Source organism: Phyllobates terribilis, unplaced genomic scaffold, assembly GCF_046119375.1.
Source record: "Phyllobates terribilis strain yellow unplaced genomic scaffold, ASM4611937v1 Scaffold_2__4_contigs__length_985480577, whole genome shotgun sequence".
NCBI classification, from domain to species: Eukaryota; Metazoa; Chordata; class Amphibia; order Anura; family Dendrobatidae; genus Phyllobates; species Phyllobates terribilis.
Window position 1 is genome coordinate 446,055,468 of NW_027362762.1, and position 16,763 is coordinate 446,072,230.

At 38.2% G+C, this 16,763-nt stretch overlaps 1 protein-coding gene across 7 annotated transcripts in view; it reads left to right on the forward strand.

The window, feature by feature from the left end:
• BCAS3 (BCAS3 microtubule associated cell migration factor) overlaps positions 1-16,763 on the forward strand; it is a 1,370,469-nt gene that overhangs the window by 625,857 nt on the left and 727,849 nt on the right. For 5 of the 7 annotated variants that reach the window (XM_073665482.1, XM_073665488.1, XM_073665485.1 and 2 more), the window contains one exon: positions 7,952-7,996. The exons of the other annotated variants lie outside the window; for them this stretch is intronic. In XM_073665482.1, the coding sequence (XP_073521583.1) occupies positions 7,952-7,996 (45 nt within the window). The remainder of the gene's footprint in view (positions 1-7,951; positions 7,997-16,763) is intronic. 7 annotated transcript variants of the gene reach the window in all.

The following is a 16,763-nucleotide window of genomic DNA, read 5'->3' on the forward strand; positions in this document are numbered from 1 at the left end:
ACTTTTCGATATCAGATTGTATCTTTTGCTTCTTTCTCCTGATGGGCTATTCAGCTAAAATGATCTCCAATGGAAATCAAAACCAGAGAGACTTTGAAGAAAACTGAACACTACAATTTGAATGGATCGAAAAATTGCCAGAATGGCAAATGCGCAGCCAGTGATCAACTCCAGGATGATCAAAGACAGTCTCAAGTTACCTGTGAGTACTGTGACAGTTAGAAGACGCCTGTGTGAAGCTAATCTCTTAGCAAGAAGTCCCCGCAAAGTCCCACTGTTAAAAAAAAAGACATGTACTGAAGCAGATACAATTTGCCTAAGAACACATCAACTGGCATAAAGAGAAATGGAGAAACATTTTGTGGACTGATGAAAGTAAAATTGTTCTTTTTGGGTCCAAGGGCCGCAGACAGTTCGTCAGACAACCCCCAAACTCTGCATTCAAGCCACAGTACACTCTGAAGACAGTGAAGCATGGGGGTGCAAGCATCATGATATGGACATGTTTCTCTTACTATGGACCTATTTACCATACCATACTAGTGATCATGGACCAGTTTGTATATATTAAAATACATGCAGAGGTTATGTTGCCTGATGCTGAAGAGGATATGCCCTTGAAATGGGTGTTTCAACAAAACAATGACCCAAAACACAGCAGTAAACGAGCAAAATCTTTGTTCCAGTCCAACAAAATTGAGGTGATGGAGTGGCCAGCCCAATCCTTGTTCCTTACTCCAATAGAACACTTGTGAGTTGACATGAAAAATGCCGTTTCTGAGGCAAAGCCAAAAAATTGTGGGATGTAGTCAAAGCATCCTGAGCTGGAATAACAGTTGACAGGTGCCAGAAGTTGGTTGACTCTATGCAACATAGATGTGAAACATTTCTAAAAAAAATTGTGAGTATACAGCTAAATATTAGGTTAGTGGTTCACAGGAATGCTAAATCCTCAAAAAAAGAGTACATATTGTGAGTTTGTAAAGACAAATGCAGACACAGCTATTTTTTTGAACAGCCCAATGTTCATTTTTTGTTGTTTTCTGTAAAGTAGTTAAAAATTATATACATGTCTCTTCATATTTTGAATTAGAAAACAGTGTGCAATGTTCCCAATGCATGGAAATAAAAACTAGTGTAAAGATGTTGTGCTTAACTCGTGTTTTTGAACACATTGCTATTATTTTCAACACTACTGTATATACACACACTGACTTAGAAACAATTTAAGAGTGCATTATTTTATAATAAGAGATTTAAACATATTAGTTGAATAAAATAATATATACACTAGTAGAATGATATTTGCGTTTTTAGCCAAAGCAAATCCTTTTTAGTAGACACAAATATTTTTCTATTATTTAAATGGAATCTGTCAGTAAGATCAACTATTCTAAGCCTTCTATATGGGCATGGAGATCATAGAAAGTTGAATAAAATGATACTTTGATATCTGCAATATGATGTTTTATTCCCGAGAAATCCATGTTTTTCTTATGTAAATGAGCAGTAAAGATCTATGGACTGGACACAAACTTAGGAGGGTTGATCCTACTGACAGATTCACTGTTTCATATTTTTAAGAACATTTGTATTACATATTAACACATGAATTTATTTCATATGTAAATACCAATGTGTCCTTTACTTGTCTCTAAACACCAGTACTGCAATGCATGAGACAAACGATGTATGTCCCACAGTGGGACTTAGTGAAAAAGGGAACAAAAAGTAAAATAAAATGTGTTAAAAACTTAAAAAAATACAAATTTCGAAAAGCCATTTTGCCACTAAAAACGCAGTGTTTGTGGTAAAACAATGATAAACCAAAATAAGTACACATAATTGGTATCGCCATGTTCAGAACGACCTGATCTATAAAGCTGGCATGTTAATTATTCTGTACGGCGAATAACATAAAAAAACACACCAAAAATGTCGCTTTTTCATCATACTGACACACAAAACGTTTTAAAAAAAGCGATGAAAAAGTGGTATGTAAAAAAAATGGAATAAATAACGTCAAATTGTCCTGTAAAAACAAGCCCTAATATAACTCATTCGGGAAAAAGATAAAAAAGTTACAGTCTCAGAATATGGTGATGCAAAAACAAATTCATTTTTGGAAAATATTAAAACATTGTTTTTAGTCTGTAAAAGCAGCAAAGCATAAAAAAAATATACACACGTGGTCAAAATTGTTGGTACCCCTCGTTTAATGAAAGAAAAACCCACAATGGTCAAAGAAATAACTTGAATCTGACAAAATTAATAATACATTAAAAATCTATGAAAATGAACAAATGAAAGTTAGACATTGCTTTTCAACCCTGCTTCCACAGAATGTTTTAAAAAATTTAACTCATGAAATAGGCCTGGACAGAAATGATGGTACTCTTAACTTAATATTTTGTTGAACAACCTTTTGAGGCAATCACTGCAACTTCTGCACCTCTCAACAGGTATTTTGGCCCACTCCTCATGAGCAAACTGCTCCAGTTGTCTCGTGTTTGAAGGTTGCCTTTTCCAGACAGCATGATTCAGCTCTTTCCAAAGATGCTCAATAGGATTTAGGTCAGGGCTCACACGAGGCCACTTCAGAATAGTCCAATGTTTTCCTCTTAGCCATTCTTGGGTGTTTTTAGCTGTGTGTTTTGGGTCATTATCCTGTTGCAAGACCCATGACCTGCGACTGAGACCAAGCTTTCTGACACTGGGCAGCACATTTCTCTCTAGAATCCCTTGATAGTCTTGAGATTTCATTGTACCCTGCACAGATTCAAGACAACCTGTGCCAGATGCGGCAAAGCAGCCCTAGAACATAACAGAGCCTCCTCCATGTTTCACAGTAGGGACAGTATTCTTTTCTTGATATGCTTCATTTTTCCATCTGTGAACATAGAGCTGATGTGCCTTGCCAAAAACTTCCATTTTTGTCTCATCTGTCCATAGGACATTCTCCCAGAAGCTTTGAGGCTTGTCAACATGTAGTTTGGCAAATTCCAGTCTGGCTTTTTTATGATTTTTTCCCAACATTGGTGTTCTCCTTGGTCGTCTCCCATGAAGTTCACTTTGGATCAAACAACGACGGATGGTGCGATCTGACACTGCTGTTCCTTGAGCTTGAAGTTCACCTTTAATCTCTTCAGAAGTTATTCTGGGCTCTTTTGTTACCATTCGTATTAACCATCTCTTTGATTTGTCATCAATTTTCCTCCTGCGGCCACGTCCAGGGAGGTTGGCTACAGTCCCATGGATCTTAAATTTCTGAATAATATGTGCAACTGTAGTCACAGGAACATCAAGCTGCTTGGAGATGGTCTTATGACCTTTACCTTTAACATGCTTGTCTATAATTTTCTTTCTAATCTCCTGAGACAACTCTTTCCTTTGCTTCCTCTGGTCCATGTTGAGTGTGGTACTCACCATGTCACCAAACAGCACAGTGAGTATCTGTAGCCCTATATACAGGCCCACTGGCTGATTACAAGATTGTAGACACCTGTGATGCTAATTAGTGAACACATCTTGATTTAACATGTCCCTTTTGTCATATTATTTTCAGGGGTACCATCATTTCTGTCCAGGCCTATTTCTTGAGTTTAATTTTCTAAAACATTCTGTGGAAGCAGGGTTGAAAAGCAATGACTGACTTTCATTTGTTCATTTTCATAGATTTTTAAGTTATTATTACTTTTGTCAGATTCAAGTTATTTCTGTGACCACTGTGGGTTTTTCTTTCATTAAGCGATGGGTACCAACAATTTTGACCACGTGTGTAAATCTGGTATCATACTGACCCGAAGAATAAATCGGTCTTATCATTTTTACCGCGCAGTGAATGCCGCAAAAAAAATACATAAAAACAATTACTCAATTGCTAATTTTTGTTCATTCTGTGTTTGAAAAATATGAATAAAAAGTGATAAAAAAAACGTTATGTACCCCAAAATGGTAACAACAGAATCACAAACTCTTCATGAAAAAAATAAACCCTCATACAGCTCTGTTCGCCAAATAATAAAAAAGTTACAGCTCTCAGAATATGGCAACAAAATATTTTTTTTTTTATAAAAAAGCATTTTTACTGTGTGATAACAGCAAAACATAAATAAAAACTATATAAATCTGATATCGCTGTATTCACATTGACCCAAAGAATAAAGCCACCTTATCACTTATACCACACGGTGAACCACGCAAAAATAAAACTAGTCTTGTAGTGCTGTCTATTTCTTCATTCTGCCGCCCAAAAATCGGAATAAGGCAGGGTTCACATGTATCCTGTACTTTCCACTAAGCGCTTAACTCAGGGTTTCTGTGTAAATCTCTAAAACCACGAGGAGAAACATCACTTTTTAGATCCCAGTTTTAAGCCTCTCACCTAGCCAAATCAGATTTCATACTTTGCACTGATGAGGGGCAATACCCCAAAACACTGTGTCTGCAAATTGAGATTCTGATTTGGCTTTTATCCTAAGTCATATTGCACGACTCGTTAAAGGGTTGATTGTGACTTGTAGGATTGCTACTTCCAATAGGTGGCACTAGAGTTCTAGTCCTCTTCCTCTCTGAAAAGGCAATTTGCATATTTAATTTCCCAGAGGAGCAATCATGGTGTATATATAAGTCTCCTCACTCTGACATGCCAGGCATGGCTTGTCACTCTCCTCAAGGAGAAACATTACCCCTTAGATCCCTTGAAAAAAGCTTTTAACCCTTCTAACATCTTAACAAAATAAAATGACATTTGAAAAATGATGCAGATGTAAAATGGACATATGGGAAATGTTATTTATTAATTATTTAGTGCAGCATGACTAACTGGTTTAAGGATATAAAGATTGAAAGTTTGAAATTTTGAATTTTTCTACATTTTCACCAAAATTCCGATATTTTCACAAAGAAAAAATGCAAAATATATCGACCTAAATTTACCACTAACGTAATGTCACGCACAGTGTGGGAAAGACTAAGTGCAACACGAAGGGATGAGGGGAAGGAAGCCTAGACACTAGGGAAAGGGGGAGTGGAGACCCCTAACCTGATCTAATAACACCTTGTGATATATGTGATATATTTTGCATACACCTGATGAAGGCTCATAGATCTGAAAAGCATTGTGTAATGGTTTTATATGTTTTACAATTTTTTGTGCGATGAAGTAATCTCATTTTTGATTGTAAACACAACGAATACATTTTAATATATTTTTTAACAAAAATTCATGGGAATTGAACTCCAGCTATACTGAGGTTCACTCAAATTCCACAAGTGTTTTACTAAATAACCTTAGAGGTATTGGGAATTCCTGCACAAACGGAAGCGCCTTCGTATATCCTTTTTTCTATCTCAACTGTCCATATAATGTTGCACTTCTCTTTAGGCCAATGTGTTTTTTGGCAAACTGTAACCTTTTCAACACGTCTTTTTTTCAGTAATGGTACTTTACGAGGGTTTCTTGCAAATAGTTTGGTTTCACGTAGGCTCCTTCTGACCACTGCAATGCTCGCAGGTAACTGAAAATCTTCTTTGATCTCCCTGGAGCTGATCATTGGATGCTTGTTTGCCATTCTTGTTATTCTATGATCTGTGCAGATGGTAGTATTTTCCTACCATGTGTTTCAATTTTTGTTTGCATTTTTAAAGCATTGGAAAACTTTTTAGCTGAGCATCCAATTATTTTCTGCACTTCTTTATATATTTTCCTCTCTACAATCAATTTTGTGAGCACAGTTCTTTCTCCTTCAGTACAATATCTGGAACGACCCATTTTACTCACTGAGCAAGGGCTAAAACCAGCAAGTACAACATTTGCTTCCCTCCTTCTTTAAATAAGGGCCTTAATTGGCCCCTGTTTCTTCACAGAATGAATGACCTCTCTAATTGAACTCCGCACTGCTATTAATTAGAATACCTCCCTTTCATTGGCATGACTGTTGATTCTGTTGGTTGCCCACTACTTGCCAACACTTAGTCATGATTTTTTTCCCATGTTGTATGATCTTTTCTGCCAAAAACAGTAATAAAACACATTTGTGATTTTAGACTGCCATTATGTTGCACATAACTGTATCAATAAAACTTAAATCGCATATTACGTGAGGGCTATGGTATTTTGCATTATTATATGTCTTGTGTCTGGCATTTTCACCAGTTTTCCCCTTCTGCAGGCTACATCTCTTAATTTTCATTTTACTCTGGGCAGGGGACTAGCTGCTATTTTGTCTTCTATGCAGAGAACACATGGAATGATGGATTCCTGCTCTTTTTACCTTTTTACACACAGAGACAATATACAGCAATACTGTGCAGTGTAGCTGTGAACACAGGTCTAGAGTGAGTTATATTTATTGCTAGACAAGCTTCATTACTAATCTGTTTCTCACTCCTCCTGCCCCTACCCTTCTACTCTCCATAGAGATCAGTGTGCTGTGTTTCTGCTCTTCATTCCTTAGTTTGCACACAGACAGAATTAGCATCAAGAAAATTATACAGCAATGCTGAGCAGTATAAATACTATATATACTATTTATTTTTTTTTTTGCCTAAAATACAAAGGAAATGTGTCATCTTTAACGTTAGCCCTTTTAAAGATCATTTCATCTTCAATTTGCTTAATTGTTCATAATAACAGTAATTTTGACCAGGGATGCCCAAACTTTTACATGCCACTGTAATAAGTACATTGGGAATAAAATATGTTTTAAAACATTTTATTCCTATTGACCTTGACAACTAACTGTCCGATCATCTGGGCTTTTAATAAATGGCATGCAATAGTGAATGACTGAAGCTCCAGCCGTTAGAGTCATTACTACTTGGCAAAACTGGTAGACATTTACCCCTGAAAAATGTTGAAACAGAGTAAAAAGTCGATATACCATTGAAAGTGATATTTTTCTTTAGCTAATATTGGTGCAAACATTTTAAATACTACAGAAATTTTCCCAGTTTAGAAATTCATGTCATATTTTTAGGTTATGCCATCATATTCTGATTGTTGGTAATCCACCATTCCTGAGAATGAAAAACAATTAATTGCTATAGCCCTTTAAATGTCATTCCCTGTAAGGCACTGTTCCTGGACAATTGTTGTGCGTGGGACTTCAGCATATCTCCAGTCACTTGATTGTAGTCACTATGTATTTTATAGGTTTATTCTAAAACACCAACTTGGATATTAATCTGGACATTATTCTCCAGAGCTACAATAAAACTTATATGGAACTATTACTTGATTCATGCTGCCCGCTGTGTGGATCGGATTTTGGTTGCGTAATTGCAGACACTTATGTTTCTCTCTGAAATACTATGGCATTTTAAAGAAAATGTGGTTTAAAGGGAATCTGTCAATAGGATCAACCCTCCTAAGCCATCTACATGGGCACGCAGGTCACAGAAATATCCAGATGCCCTTGAAAGATCCGAGCAGGAGAAAAGAGATGTGACTTCTTTCCCCCTCTACACTCCAGTTGATTGACAAATCTCTCCCCATGGAAATACTAGGGAGAGACTTGTCAATGACATGGAGTGGGGCGGTGAGAAGCTGCATCGGACTCATTTCATCTCTCCAGACCGGATCTTTATACTATGTATTCTCTGAAACACTGTTGTGTTTGAGAGAGAAACTAAATTGGCTGCAAATCTGCAGCAAGGCTCTGATTCATGCTGCTTACAGTTTGGCAACATGAATCTAGTGACAGGTTCCCTTTAAAGACATGTTCCCAATGACAGAATGGTTCCACTGTTTGGACTCCCTCATATTAAAACGTACAGTATGTAGGACTAGACATCCTCAGAAATGTATCATTATTTAAAAGGCTTATGTTTTACAGATGTCATAATTCAGCTGTTTTTCAGCAGCCACCTACTTAACATGATTTAAGTAATGTATGCTGATAAGGTTTCTTTATCTAATTTGTTTTGCCTTTTCCCCTCCTATGTGAAGTCCTTACCTGTTTGGAGCAGGGTGTTTTTCCATTAAAGCTCCTTGGTAAGTTCTGATTCCCTCCCCAGCATGCTTATAACACATGTTCTGTCAACTGGCTTTAGTCAAATTCTTATATTATGCTTAAAGAAAAAGTGGTTGGATAGAGGCACCTTATTGTTATCTAATGGGGTTAGGTTAATGGACTTTTTAATTCTACTAAATAAAGGTTGAATGGGTGGTCAACTACTTTAAAAGTTATCTTTACAGAGGATCTATCCGTTCTGAGAAAAACCCAAGAAGTGACATTAGGTGAAATTATAAGTCTTTTCTCAAATACATGTGATTAGCAAATCAGTCGATTTCTCTCATTACTACAGGGATGCAGTTTTTACTTTCACTTTTCTACAGTGAGCTCAAAAATTTGTGGTTGGGATGTACCCAATGTGAGAGGGGGATGATTTTATACAGCATCAGAATTTTAAATGGAGTTCTAATACTCACTTTCTTTCTCCGTGCGATGTATTCTCCCGGCATCTTCTCTACATCACTCTGTTGCTCCTCCTCCGGGGTGAGTCCAGCATCTTTCTGCATACAATTACATTAATTGAATACACAATTCTTTTCTTCTCTTGTTATCTGGTCTCCATGGGACTCAAACCCACAACCTCTATCATTGCAGGCAGCAGCCAAAGCTATGAGCCACAGCCAGCACTAATGAAGGTAGGAGAATTTAGTATACTGGAAGCTGCATTGCAAGTTCTGAATTCACAAGCAGACTATACTGGTACACAGAGATACACCAGTGTATTTCTAAGCCCCTGTACCTTGTATTCTAGAAAGAAAATAAAAGAAAGATTTTTTCTTCCTATAACATTCCTAAAAAAATAATGAAAAACCATTACAAAAATGTCATTTTTAAAGCACTATTTTTTTTAAATAATAAACATCGCAAATAACATGGACATATTTGGTTATCCTGTAATTGTAGCAACCCGCACAACACATCAATCAGATTATTTATGGTGATCGGATGATGTAAAAAAAAATGCTGTGATTGATTTTTTTCTCTATTAAACCCATAAAAAAGGAATAAAAAATGTAAAGCTGAGGCCATGTTCACATGTAGCGTAAATGCTGAGGTTTTTTTACTTCTTTTTTCTGCACACTTTCTGCAGGTGTCCACATCACATGACGCATTAACAGTCTTCTCTGACTATTGTGTGCTTGCTGCAATTTTTTTTTACTTGTTTTCCCCCTTTACTGATGTGTTTTTGGCGCAGATTTGAAGCAGCGTTTTTAATGCTCTTTTTTTAGTACACAAAAGCTTTGTTTCTGTACTTAAAAAAGTAACTGCAGTTTTTTACATTCATTTGTCCCTCTTTTTGTTCTTCAAAAGTTGGAATGCTTGAATTAGTGAGTTGCAAATCAGACAAAAACTTTATTCCTTTTCAACCAGGAGACTGAACTTTACTTGATGCTGACTACTGCTATATACCATGCATGTAATAGGATGTCCTGTATGTTCTGCAGTCTAGCTAAAGGAACAGGACATAGCTGTTTATAAAGGGTTAAGCTAGTAATGAGAAGACACATCCACTTGTAAAATATTAAGTTTGTCATACACATGAGATGGTCGAACAAAGCTTCGGCTGATCATTTGGCTGATAGCCATCTCGGTCGGATCTCCCATACAAAAGAGGACTCATCCACCTAAGCACTCCTGTGTTATCTATAAGAAAGCCATTTTCCAGACATTTTTTTTATCTCCAAGAGAACAAAGTAATCGGCAGTCCAAAATCAGATATTACGGGTCCGGATGGTGGAACAACTGTGCCGTGGTACAAGGAGGGACTGGATGGGCGTAACTAGGGGCCTCACCCGGACTGACCTTGGCTATATGGCGGCTTAGTCGACTCCGAGAGCCAAGGAAGGACCGGGGAGGTGGGCACGCTGCTACTCCGGGACCGACCTCGTGTGAGAGCAGACGACTCCCATGGGACTGATGACAGGCACAGACTGGCACTGCAGATAGGCAGGTAGATGAGCACGGCTGGTGGGCAGGCTCTGCTGATGGGCAAGCTCTGCTGGTAGGCAAGCTGGAGGGCATGGCAGGTAACCAAGCTGGTCGGGCACTGCTGATTGACAGGCTGGCGGGCACGGCTGATAGCCAGGCTGGCGGGCACGACTGATAGACAGGCTGGTTGATAGCACTGGGACGTGAGAACTAACAGAAAGGTTAGGAACCAAACTGACAACATTGCACAGGTACCTCCATGTTGGGGGAGGTGCCTTAAATAAGATGCCGGAGACATCTTAGGATGGCGCTCAGCCCCTTTAAGAGACAGAGAGCATGCGTGCGCTCTAAGCACAGTGCCCGGGGATCTGCGCGCGGTGCTCGCACTCCAGGCACGGCCAGCATGGGAGACAACCGGCGGAGCGGGAGACGGGATCGGTGTCTCTGCCGGGCAGAAGGCAGAGACGCTGACGCTACATCAGACATGTCCGATTGTCATCTACCCCAATGATCAGTTGTCCCCCATACACATTAGACTGTCAGCCTAACCACTTGTTGATATCGGCAGGTTCGGTCGCCATTAATCTGTGCAGGGTGACCTTTAATATGAGTCTCTTACTACATACTGCTCAGAAACAGCAGTAGGCAAACCTCCCTGAGAAAGCTGTAGGATTTACCTGTGCTGCTTCTATCCTCCTTCTGCAGCTGCTACATAATATACTGGGATCATTCTGACCTTAACACAGAAATAACTACATTTAGTATGAAGAGCTGGAAGGAAAAGAGCAGTAGACAGTCTTTTAAACTAAAGTCTAACAACCAGCTTACATCATTATTTTTTTCTGCCACTATATTGCATCTTGAATTAATATTGTCATGACAACACCATAGTATGGCGAAGAAAACATCCTTTCTAGAAAAGTTAAAGGATTTTTAATAAGCAGTAAATTGCAAAGTCACTTGTTTTTATTATATGGTTGGACCACAAAGTTCTCTTCAATACGAAAGTGAAATGATCAAATTTTGGCTGGTCTTATCTGCAGCTAGATGGCGCAAAGGAACTCCCTTTTTTTCCAGCTCAATGCAATAATTCATCTAAAAATTTAAATTAGCACTCCGGGTTTTTTTTTATATTCATCCTGCCTCTTGTCCCCCCGTATATTTAACTTGGCTAATATTACCTTGTTTAGTTGTTCCATTCTGTCTGAAAATTATATACACATTGTATACATATCTTCCGTTAGGTCATGATTTCTCATGCTGTTCTCCCTGGGAATTACATGGCTTTATGATCTATGTGTTAGAACTCTCCTGTTAGTTTTTTTTTAGTTTGCTGGTCACATGACCATTTTTGCCTATTTAATCCGGCTCTGCCCTCCTGGCCTTGCTGGACTTCATTGTATTTACTACTCTTGAGCTAGCTTGGTGCTCTGTTGCCGTTCTCTGTTAGTTTTGCTAGGTCTTCTGACCTCTATGCTTTTTGTTGTGTGTTTATCTTTGACTGCTACTATTTCTGCTAGGAGGTGTCCAACATATCCCAGTCCCTAGTTCTTGTAGGGATCCCTCCCTCACATCTATAGGTCTTCGTACAGACTAGCCGAGGACTTTAGCGGGTCTGATGGCAGGACCAGGTTCCCCGTTACATCGTAGGGATCTAGTTTAGTTCTATTGTAGGGACAGATCTCCTGTCTTTCCTTAGTCCTTGTAGCAGATCATAACACTATGAAGGGGGTCACCATCTCGATATACAAAACTTACTATATAATGAAATGTGCTTGAATTTCTTCATGGGGAGGATAGAATCAGCTGTCATAGATAATGATGATGACTGCACAGTACCTGTCGCTAGTTATAAGGTATTTAGAAAGAGAATATAGATGTAAGAATACTCTTTGTGTTCTCTCAGCAAAAAGAGATGATACCGAGACTGAGCTACATGGAAATAGGGACACCATGTATAAGGGAAGTACAGAGTGTGACAGACAATCACAATCAGGTGAAGACCTGGTTATGTTAAAAAAAAAATGTGAGTGCTTCTTAAATTCTGTTTGTGTAGGGAATTTTTAGCTTTGTTTCAGAAAATAGAGATTCACTAGTATAAAGATCTATTAAGAAATTAATGAGCATAGAATGTTGGATTTATTTAGAGAAAAAAAGTTGTGTGTACAACCCCTGGCAAAAATTATGGAATCACCGGGCTCGGAGGATGTTCATTCAGTTGTTTAATGTTGTTGAAAAAAAGCAGATCACAGACATGGCACAAAACCAAAGTAATTTCAAATGGCAAGTTTAGGTCTTTAAGAAACACTAAAAGAAATCAAGATTAAAAATGTGGTACTCAGTAAGGGTAATTTTTTCAGACCAAGCAGAGGTAAAAAATTATGGAATCACTCAATTCTGAGGAAAAAATGATGGAATCACCCTGTAAATTTTCATTTCCAAAACTAACACCTGCATCAGATTAGATCTGCTCGGTAGTCTGCATCTAAAAAGGAGTGATCACACCTTGGAGAGCTGTTTATCCAAGTGGACTGACATGAATCATGGCTCCAAAACGAGAGATGTCAATTGAAACAAAGGAGAAGATTATCAAACTCTTAAAAGAAGGTAAATCATCACGCAATGTTGCAAAAGATGTTGGTTGTTCACAGTCAGCTGTTTCTAAAATCTGGACCAAATACAAACAACATGGGAAGGTTGTTAAAGGCAAACATACTGGTAGACCAAGGAAGACATCAAAGTGTCAAGACCGGAAACTTAAAGCAATATGTCTCCAAAACAGGAAATGCACAACATAACAAATGAGGAACGAATGGGAGGAATCTGGAGTCAATGTCTGTGACCGAACTATAAGAAACCGCCTAAAGGAAATGGGATTTACATACTGAAAAGCTAAACAAAAGCCATCATTAACACCTAAAGAGAAAAAAACAAGGTTACAATGGGCTAAGGAAAAGCAATAGTGGACTGTGGATGACTGGATGAAAGTCATATTCAGTGATGAATCGCAAATCTGCATTGGGCAAGGTGATGATGCCGGAACTTTTGTTTGGTGCCGTTCCAATGAGATTTATATAGATGACTGCATGAAGAGAACATGCAAATTTCCACAGTCATTGATGATATGGGGCTGCATGTCAGGTAAAGGCACTGGGGAGATGGCTGTCATTACATCTTCAATAAATGCCCAAGTTTACATTGATATTTTGGACAGTTTTCCTATCCCATCAATTGAAAGGATGTTTGAGGGTGATGACATCATTTTTCAAGATGATGATGCATCCTGCCATAGAGCAAAAACTGTGAAAACATTCCTTGAAAGAAGACACATAAGGTCAATGTCATGGCCTGCAAATAGTCCGGATCTCAATCCAATTGAAAATCTTTGGTGGAAGTTGAAGAAATAGTCTATGACAAGGCTCCAACCTGAAAACTGGCAACAGCAATCAGAGAAGTACTGTTTGTCACTCATTAAGTCCATGCCTCAGAGACTGCAAGCTGTTATTAAAGCCAGAGGTGGTGCAACAAAATACTAGTGATGTATTGAAGTGTTCTTTTGTGTGTTTGTTTTTCATGATTCCATAATTTTTTCCTCTGAATTGAGTGATTCCATATTTTTCTCTGCTTGGTCTAAAAAAAATTACCCTTACTGAGTACCACATTTTTAATATTCATTTCTTTTAGTGTTTCTTAAAGCCCTAAAGTTGCTATTTGAAATGACTTTAGTTTTGTGCCATGTCTGTGATCTGCTTTTTTTCAACAACATTAAACAACTGAATGAACATCCTCCGAGCCCGGTGATTCCATAATTTTTGCCAGGGGTTGTACATTTACTTGAAAAAGAACTTTAAATTTGTACCTAAATACTAAGTATATATTCTGAAATTGCATAAAACTAAGTACATCACATGCAAAATTCAGTGTAAAGGAGCCTTTGTAGCTGCATGTGACTGTACGGCATGAACTTAAATATGAGTTCAGGACTGGCTTCAGTTTATTCGTCAGAGAACTACATAAAGATTTAGACATGTACATATATGTACTGAATTTGGTCAAACCAATGTTCACAGAATGTTTTATTTTGCTCAGTAACTTTGTCCTGCGTTCAGAAGAAAGAATAACTTTACATGTCATGAAGTTTCAGTGCACGTATTTATTTTGCTGAATTATAGCTTTTCCTTCTCAGTTTTTGACTGACCACTTGGAGTTCGTCCAAAGACAGGCAGTTGTCAGCCAGCACTGATTTTAGGTTCTGAAACAAGATTAAAAGGCACAGATTAAAGAGGAATGTGTGCAGTACACTGGCGTTTTAAATCAATGGTTGGCTTTGCAAGACGGCTTTGTGGTTGGTTTGATTCTCTTGGTGGCTTGTGAGGGAAAAAAGGAGGTCTTAGAGTGCCTACACATTCATTACAGCGGAAGGAAAATTGAATGTTTTCTACATTTTCCTCGTATAACATATTGTTTTCATTACGGTTTTAATAAGAACTGTAATTATGACAGCATAGTGAATGGAAATGTGACAGATTATTGCATGTTGTGCATGAGATTTCACAGTATGTTTGCTGAAGAAGCTGTCTCATGTCCCACCAGGGGATGTGTGGGGACTGGAACTGGACCATTGTTTAGTGGTTAGCCTGCAATGTTAAACACATCTGTACACATACAATGTAGACAGAAGTTAGAGAGTGGAAGACTGTTTTCCAGCCTCTTATAATTGCTTTCTGCAAAGAAAAAAAGTGTTGCGAATTGTAATGGTCTCTTTTAAAAAAGAGAAGCTATAAGGAGAGACCTTTTGTCATATTTATTTATATTGTGCCATCACATTCTTTGACAGATTTATTTCTTTTTGTATGACATATCATAATATATTACAAGTAAAAGTATGAATGCAATACAATTCCAAACACAAAAATACCATCGTTGGAATGTGAGTAGGGTGAGCCCTGACGATGAAATTTAATTAGCCATAGTTAGGGGGTCTATAGAGGAACAGATTACCAGTTCCACTCATCTTTAAGGGGTTATCCAAAACTGAGGGAATTTCATACTAATAATCTAAGCACTTTTCTAATAATCTTCAATTAAAAATTCCATACCGTTCCCTCTCTACTGTAACTTTCTGTGTATGACTTCTTTTACTTTCGATGACGATTTGTTTGAGTCTCCCGCATCCAGTGAGTATTCCCAAATGGATCATTATTGGTGTACTGTGGCTGCTTTCACTCTCACTAATTTCTTTTCTGCCCTGAAATGAAGTGTCAACGGGGCAGTGCAGCTTTTACTTACAGATTCTTTTACCGCCATCCTCTCATGACATCCTGTTTCAGTAGCAGTGATGGAGAAGTGACTGCAGCTTCTCTAACACCATCCCACATCTTCTGTCCACTCTGCTTTTGTCCCCACTGCCTGGTTCACTGAAACAAGACGTAATCCGGGTGCGGTGATAGAAGCAGGGTAAGTTACAATAGTGCCGCCCCACAAATTCTATTACTGCCCTGAAATGAATCATCATCAGGGGGTCGCATTGTTGTCATTCAACTTATCACTTCCCCCTGATGATGTCTCGTGTCAGTGAAGGACGTGGTGAAAAAAGAAGCAGTGTGGACAGAAAGTGCAGAGTGGCATGAGAGAAGCTGCAGTCACTTTTGGATCACCGCTACTGAAATAGGACATCAGAGGATGGCGGTGACAGAACTGTGGCATGTGACAGCAGCCCCAGCTCCCTGATGACGATCCGTTTGAGAATAGTCAGTGCATGTTGAGAGACTCAATCCTGTCATCGGCAGTAAGAAAAAAAAAACAGAAATTAGAGTACTGAGGGAGGGGTAGGGAATTTTTAATTGAAGTATATTAGAAAAGTAGTTAGATTATTGAGACTTATAGTGTGAAATTCACTATTCAGACAACCGTTTTATCCTGCTTTAGACTCCCTACTAGGGCATCTGCATGCGTGGCAGAGCCTACAGGTTATGTATTTTGGCACAAAAGAATTGATAATCACTGCATTCACACACCATTTACTCATTTGCATCACTCTCAATATACCATGGAGCCTGCCTTACACGAGATCCAGACAAGTGAAAAATTGATAGACTTTCCATAAGGATTCACAAATCAGAAGCTTTTCTGCTCATACAGTAGGTCATCTACACTTTTTCGATACTTTACAACCCCTTTTGACCACATCCCTTTTTTTGCAGAAGTGGCTCAACTTATATATTTTGCTTCAGTATGTAAAACCATTTTGCAAACATGGTTAGACCCATGTTTAATGAAAACTGATATTGCTCTAAGAATGGACTGGGTTAACTTCTCACTACCTAAAGAATTCAGAGTTAAGCACACTTCAATGCACAAAAAAAAAACCAAAGTCTGCGTTTTTATCATTTTAAATGATCGGACAGGTACACGTCTGCCGTGGCCAAAATACAAACATATATACCTACACTTTGCAACAGCAAAGAAAGGAGCAAGAGGTATGAAGACATTAAGGTGGAAAAGATAGAAGAGGAGAGAAGAATGTGTTGTGCAGAATTGACATTAGATTGGACCAGTATTTGAAAATTTGTGCTGTAACATGGTGAAAGAGCATGGCATGTTAGGTCAAGGATTTCAAACTGTATTCTTTAGTGATTGGTATAAATTAATGGAGTGACGGAGAAGTAGTATTGGAGAAGCTAAAGAAAAGATAAATGTGTTGAGCAGCAATAGGATCTACTAAATGGTTGCCAATTGATTTGTTGTAATGAGGATTTTGGATTAGGCTAGAATCCAGACAATATATATAACATATCATTGTATCAGAATGTCATT